Consider the following 7147-nt stretch of genomic DNA (forward strand, 5'->3'; position numbering starts at 1 on the left):
TATCAAATATATTATTCATGATATTATTATCATATTATTATTCAATGATAATTAAAATTTAGTAGAAATAAATTATTGTACTTTATATTTATATAAAAAATTATTTAATATATTACTCCTATTTACTTTATTTTTTAATCAAAATAAATATTAGCATTAAATAATATGTCATAAATATAAATAAAATATTAATTCTATAATAATAATGAATATATTTTTATAGAATCAATAAGCATATCTTATGAAATATATTAGTAATTAATATATTGATAAATATACTAATATTTTATATAATATATTAATGATTAATAAATTTTTTTATAGAATATATTAGAGATAGTTTTAGCATTATATGATTTAGTGATGTTATACTCTTATAAAATATCAAATAGATCACCATTGATATCTTTAATCATTAGATCATAATCTATTGAATATCATGATTTTAGATCATTAGAAATCAGATCATCCCAAGGATCATAGTGATTATGCATCATGATGTGGAATGCCATCTGACTTTCATCAATCTCCCCATCTCTTGTTGGCAAACAAAACATTATATGGATGGTGCCGGTTACTGGACCACTCACGGTAGCACATCCATCTTCCCAAGCCGCTGCACGAAGAGAACGTGCGCATAGCATCAAAATTGGAACCAACTGATGACAACAGGACAAAAGGTTAGTCAAACATGTCCTCCAAACATTGTTTAACCACAACCATTCATCCATCCATCTGTCCCATTCAACGAACCCACCCAATACATTCCTCTTCATCAACTTCTCTGTCCTCGGAACCTCCACGGCTCCACCGTCTCCCGGACTCTTCAAGTTCCAAAATCCAAATTGTGCTTTCACAATCAACTCCAATTTTTTTTTTTTTTTCCTATCTCGGTTTCCAGTATGGAAAAGGTCCAACCATTACCATCTTTTAATTTTTTTTTTTAAAGGTCCGTTAAATTTCTACCGAGCATACGCATTAATTAAATAATAGTTTCTGAAGTATTGATCTTTCTCTCAAGCCAGGCCAGCAGAGCAAAATCCTGACTAGGAAAGGGATGCCCTGATCCCTTCATGCGGTTAGTCTACTCTCCCACTATTTGTGAGTTGGATTGGTCCCTCGCGGGGGAGATGAAAATATAAGAAATAACAAAAATTGCATCCGAGCGTTTGCCCACTCCCCTCTCGCATTCCACTCCTGCTGCCAGAGGAGAGAGAGAGAGACGGGACCAACCCCGTGGTATGAGTAGATTTTTATTTTTAATCTGCCGAGACTAAGTTTGGTTGCGTTCCGTCCCGGATGGCCCAAATCTCCCATATAAATTACTGTTCCTACTCGTCGCACCGGGTCTCATTGGTCTCTCCGAGTCCTCGCCCCACCGCGCCTTTCAAGGCCCAGCCTTCTACTCTCCTTCGCCTCGTCCGGTGGTCTCACTCTGCTCCGCGGTGTCGCTACTCGCTGGGCGACGGGATGGGGACGCGCTCGGCGGCGGCGGGGTCATCCCCGCGGCGGAGCCTGGTGACCTCCGACCACCTCCGGCACGTGGAGTCCATGGCCCAGCTGCCGTCCGGCGCCGGCAAGATCTCGCACCTCAACGCGGTTATCCTCGGGGAGTCTCTCGCCTCCGAGGAGAACGACCTTGTCTTTCCCAGTCCTGAGTTCTCCGCCCAGGCCCTCGTCTCCTCCCCGAACAGGTGTGCCGGCGTTTTCCTTCTTTTTTTCTTCTATTGATCTCTGTTACTTAGATGTGATTTGCTAGATCCGATCCTGAATCATCCTCGCTAGCGCTACCACTCTCGCTGAACTTTTGGAATAAAGATTCCATTTTTCAATAAAATTTCGATCTTTATGAGATTTTTACCTTTCTTTTTTTTTTTTTTTTTTTGCTTCCAAAGCGAAAAAAGATTTAATTTTTAATTTATTACTCCTTTTTTGGGCGTTCATGGTCCCTTTTAATTCAATCACAGGCTCTTGATTTTTTTAATAAAATAAATAATAATAATATGCTGATAATCTCCATATCCCGCTGTATCAGTATCAGCAAATGTACAGGAGGTCAGTAGAGGATCCTGCGGGTTTCTGGTCGGAGATCGCCTCCCAGTTCTGCTGGAAAGAGAAATGGCATCCAGAAGTCTACGCAGAGAATATTGACGTGGGGAAGGGAACCGTTAGGATCGAGGTTAGTATTTTGTCGCGGTGTGGAACTTTATTTATCAGTGATTTTTTTTTTTTTCGTTTTCTTTTATATGCTGACAGATTGATGTGAATCCTGTTCATTGCAATTCACAGTGGTTCAAGGGAGCAACCACGAACATATGTTACAATGCTTTGGATCGAAACGTAGAAGCAGGGAATGGTGGGAAAGTTGCCATCTACTGGGAAGGCAATGAGCCGGGTCAGGATGGGCAGCTGACGTATGCCGAGCTGTTGGACAAGGTTTGCCAGGTATGTTCATACTCATCCATTATCTTTTTTAATTGTCCTTATTTCAGATAACAAAAGTTGGGGCAATGTTAGTGCATCTTCATTTCTTTCATGACAGCTCTCCAATTACTTAAAACATGTTGGTGTCGGCAAGGGGGATGCTGTGGTGATCTACTTGCCTATGTTGATGGAGTTGCCGATTGCAATGTTAGCATGTGCTCGTATTGGTGCTGTCCATCGGTATAGTCCTCAGATGTCTGTCTTTTCCTTTGATTCTTACAGTTCGGATTGAATTGCGAGGATATGTGATATTTTGAGCTTCATTCAGGTTGTATTCGCTGGTTTCTCTGCGGAATCTCTTGCCCAACGAATTCTAGATTGCAAACCGAAAGTAGTGATAACCTGCAATGCAGTCCAGAGAGGCCCCAAAACCATTCATCTTAAAGAGATAGTGGACAGCGCTCTAACTGAGTGTGCCAATGATGGAATCTCTATCGGTAAGCCAGTAAATGCCTGCCCATTACAAATGCACTAAGCATATGTACGTAATGATACATGCACATCTGCTTGGCCACCACATTGTCAATCTCTAATAAAAATAGTGGGCATTTTTTTTCCTAATTTCATCATTGTGGTGATAGTTTTTAAAGCCTAATTTCTCAGTCATCTTGGTGGGTGGGGGATGCTGAAATGAACTGAGATATTGGTTTAACTCTGCTGAGATATAAATCTGGAAACCTTTGAAGAAGGAAAAAAGGAGACATTTCAAGTTCTTGGTCAATGTAGAGGAATTGAAATATGAAAATATCTGCTGACATTTACAAGACCAAGATTAATTACTGTCTTTTATGAAACGAGCTGAGATCTTCACTTTACTCAGCCAAGACGGAAAGCTGGAAAGTGTGAAAAGAAATGAGGCTTTCAAGATGTTGGTTAACATATACGAACCAAAATACCAAAATATCTGCTGATCTAGCAAACCAAAATCATTTACTATTTCAAGGCATTGATTTCAGTGCTGAATGGTTAAAAAGCTCATTTAAGGTTGTGAAAAAAAATTAAAAATCTGGGACGGCATATTGGTGTTGTATCAGCCAATATTTTGGAGTATATCATTTTATATTAGCCATGATGAGGGCCTAAATTTCACATGTATCTTATTGGAGAGTGCTGCATACCATTAGAAATAGATATTTCAGACAAGATGAAATTGTTATTAAGATCCTAATTTAGTTTTCACCATTAATGAAGTAATACCAATGTTATCAAATAAATAGTATAATATCAATACGAGAATGTAGTAGAGAAACATGCTTAGATATTTTTTGGTGTGTACATAATTTTATTTAAGACTTAACCTTGCCATGGGATTAGACTTGGTACTTGTTTAATTCCAACTGTTCAATATAAATAATTACTGGCATTCCTAGCACCTGCCATGGCATTGGTAACATTATAAAGCATGTTGTAACTTTTCAACCATCTGCTCATATCTATATATTTTTTCTTTAGTCTTTTTGTTCTATGTATGTTGAGCTGTTCACCTTAGAATGAATAATTTTCTCCATAGAGTACCTTATCTTTATATCCTTGAACAGGCTTGTGTTTGACTTATGAAAACCAGTCAGCCATGGAGAGAGAAGCTACAAAATGGCAGGAAGGAAGAGATGTCTGGTGGCAGGTTAGTATGCCCATTTGCTCAACATCAACACATCAGTCAGAGTTAGCCTTTCTTGTTAATGTGTTAATGCAAAGTCTTTGCGCTAACATTTGCTAATTAAAAGTTACATGACTGCAAGAGACTGGTAACAAGTAGATGTACTGCAGTATTAATCAGTTTATTTTTTTGGACTGTATTTCAGGATGTCGTCCCAAAGTTCTCCACAAAGTGTTTAGTGGAGTGGGTTGATGCGGAAGATCCACTATTTCTCTTGTACACGAGTGGCAGCACTGGAAAGCCTAAGGTGATCAGTGTTAACTTTTTAAAATTTTTGTTTGCATCTTTTGGATACTTACGTTTCATATGCAGGGTGTTTTGCACACAACTGGGGGTTATATGGTATACACTGCGACAACTTTTAAGTATGCATTTGATTATAAGCCATCAGATATATACTGGTATGCTGATTATTTTGCCCTTGGTTATTGACTGTCTTAAAGCATGTCTTCATTTTGTATATGTTGTCCTTCTTTCTTGTGTTCTCACCACAGGTGTACTGCTGACTGCGGCTGGATCACTGGACACAGCTACGTTACTTACGGGCCTCTTTTAAATGGAGCTACTATTGTTGTTTTTGAAGGGGTAGCTGTCTGTGAACTTTATTCTTTATAGAAAAGAGCATTCATAGTTGATGGTTTTAGGGAATGAACAGTATGCATTTTTTTGATTGTCATAATCCATATTTAGTCCATTCAGCTTAATATTCTCTTTACTTGTTGATTGAAGTGGGTGATCTGTATCCCGATTTGTAGGTTATTCTAAGAAACCATGACTTTATTTGAGGGTGCTATTTAAAAGTTGATTGAAGTGGGTGATCTGGATACAATTTTTATTTTCAATTGTTTTATTCTGCTATGGAATTTTTTTTCAAACAAAGCTAGTTTATGTTTTGTAATTTTATGAATAATGACCGCAGGCTCCAAGCTACCCAGACTCTGGAAGATGTTGGGACATTGTTGATAAGTATAAGGTTTCAATATTCTATACTGCCCCAACACTGGTGCGTTCGCTCATGCGTGACGGGGATGAGGTAGGCAGGTTTTCTGTTTTTCATGTAATTTGTTGCTTGGTTGATTTTTTCCCCCACAACATCTTAAGTACAATCTGATATTTTTAATGACTCAGAGGGCAATTAAATATTCTGGTTCATTACAGTTTATGTGATTGGGATAGTATCTTTAATCTGTGACTTTTTCTCATCTGTTTTCAATATATTTCCTGATACTATTCTCTGTCATCTCTCAGTTCTCATGTCTGTAATTAGTTCACTCTGGAATATCAGCAGAGTGTCAATTTCAAGGATCTAGGTATCACCTTCCACCTAGAGTATCAACGTGGGTGCCCTAAAACTTTTTATTATCCTGTCATATATGTTTATGAACACCAATTCATAGTTCTCCACTTATTGGATTTTTCTTAGATTCCTTTGACTGTGCCACATGGGCACCAGCCTAATCCAGTTCTTTATTAGTATTTATTATGTATGTGTGAATTCTAAGCCTCCTTTTGGTTTCCTCATTGGTTGTGCAGTTTTTCCAAATAATGCATCATGTCTTCTTTATCATTTCCATTCCTATGCAGCATCATTAGCATGCATTTGTAATGCCTAGAAACATCTCTTATTTTTATTCATGCCTTGCAACATTAGCTCATCTATCTCTTATTTTCATATATAATAGATAATAACAAAAACTCTCACTTTTATGGTGTTCCAAACATACTTGTCATAAGAAAAGGATTTTGTTTAATACTATGGAATATCAGTTGATTTTGTTATGTATCTTATGTGGACCTCTTGTAATGTTATCATGCAGTATGTTACTCGCTATTCCCGTAAATCTCTACGTGTTCTAGGAAGTGTAGGGGAGCCCATCAATCCTAGTGCGTGGAGGTCAGTACCTTTCTTTAAATAAGGTTTTTTCATGGTAAGAAGTTCCTTACATGTTCTCTATATGTCTTTTAGGTGGTTTTTCAATGTTGTTGGAGACTCACGATGTCCTATATCAGATACCTGGTGGCAAACAGAGACTGGTGGCTTCATGGTATATTTACTGCCTGTTCATTCATGTTTTTATTATTGGCTGATCTCAAGTTTTACAGCACTTGTGTGCGTTTGCCTAGGTGGTTGAGTTAGGATAGCCAACCATGTAGGTCCTTTGGGCCGTTTAGATTTAATCAGTTGGCATGATACCTGGTCTTTGTGGTTCTTGCAGATAGCTCCTTTACCTGGTGCCTGGCCACAGAAACCTGGGTCGGCGACTTTTCCATTCTTTGGGGTTCTGGTGTGTACTAATATAACTTGTGTGGGGAAATATAATATTCTAATCTCTATTCTTTTTGATTTTTTATATGACATTTGGGAAAATATTGCAGCCTGTCATAGTTGATGAGAAAGGGAATGAGATAGAAGGTGAATGCAGTGGGTATCTTTGCATCAAGAAGTCATGGCCTGGGGCATTCCGCACGCTTTATGGTGATCATGAAAGATTTGAGACTACATACTTCAAACCATTTCCAGGTTATTATTTCACTGGTGATGGCTGCAGCAGGTAGTTGTCTTTGGTATATCTATTCAGTTAGATTTATAAGCTATTTACACTCCAAGCGAAATATTTTAGCTTTGTCAAAGGAGATATTGACAGTCAACACCTTAGCTGAGATATTGGTCATCTAGCTTTTTCACGGTGCAAAAAGTTATGTTTTGGCAATTGTCTTGATGCCTTAGGGACAAAGATGGTTACCATTGGCTCACTGGAAGAGTTGACGATGTTATCAATGTCAGGTACCCTAAAATGCACATCTGTCTGGTATTCTATTGATAGCCATGGACCCAGCTTGATAGATGCAATGATTTTTGCCTACTAATGCAGTGCAACATCTTATGGGTTTTTAACATTTTATTATTGATAATTTTTTATTTATATGCAGTGGACACCGTATTGGCACTGCAGAGGTTGAATCTGCCCTGGTATCACATCCTCAATGTGCAGAGGCTGCTGTGGT

General features: G+C 38.1%; 1 protein-coding gene across 1 annotated transcript in view; it reads left to right on the top strand.

The window, feature by feature from the left end:
- The first annotated feature begins 1155 nt into the window (after positions 1–1155).
- The window catches only part of LOC105060336 (acetyl-coenzyme A synthetase, chloroplastic/glyoxysomal), a 15931-nt gene continuing 9939 nt past the window's right edge, over positions 1156–7147 (top strand). The window contains exons 1-16 of the mRNA XM_073242443.1: positions 1156–1704; positions 2036–2179; positions 2290–2445; positions 2543–2683; positions 2753–2921; positions 4023–4105; positions 4287–4388; positions 4454–4542; positions 4636–4726; positions 5061–5174; positions 5959–6035; positions 6108–6186; positions 6358–6426; positions 6518–6693; positions 6870–6926; positions 7073–7147. The exon at positions 7073–7147 is cut by the window's right edge and continues 16 nt beyond it. Coding sequence (XP_073098544.1) covers positions 1300–1704; positions 2036–2179; positions 2290–2445; positions 2543–2683; positions 2753–2921; positions 4023–4105; positions 4287–4388; positions 4454–4542; positions 4636–4726; positions 5061–5174; positions 5959–6035; positions 6108–6186; positions 6358–6426; positions 6518–6693; positions 6870–6926; positions 7073–7147 — 2027 coding nt within the window. The 5' untranslated portion in view covers positions 1156–1299. The remainder of the gene's footprint in view (positions 1705–2035; positions 2180–2289; positions 2446–2542; positions 2684–2752; positions 2922–4022; positions 4106–4286; positions 4389–4453; positions 4543–4635; positions 4727–5060; positions 5175–5958; positions 6036–6107; positions 6187–6357; positions 6427–6517; positions 6694–6869; positions 6927–7072) is intronic.

Source organism: Elaeis guineensis, chromosome 1 (assembly GCF_000442705.2).
Source record: "Elaeis guineensis isolate ETL-2024a chromosome 1, EG11, whole genome shotgun sequence".
Taxonomy (NCBI): Eukaryota; Viridiplantae; Streptophyta; class Magnoliopsida; order Arecales; family Arecaceae; genus Elaeis; species Elaeis guineensis.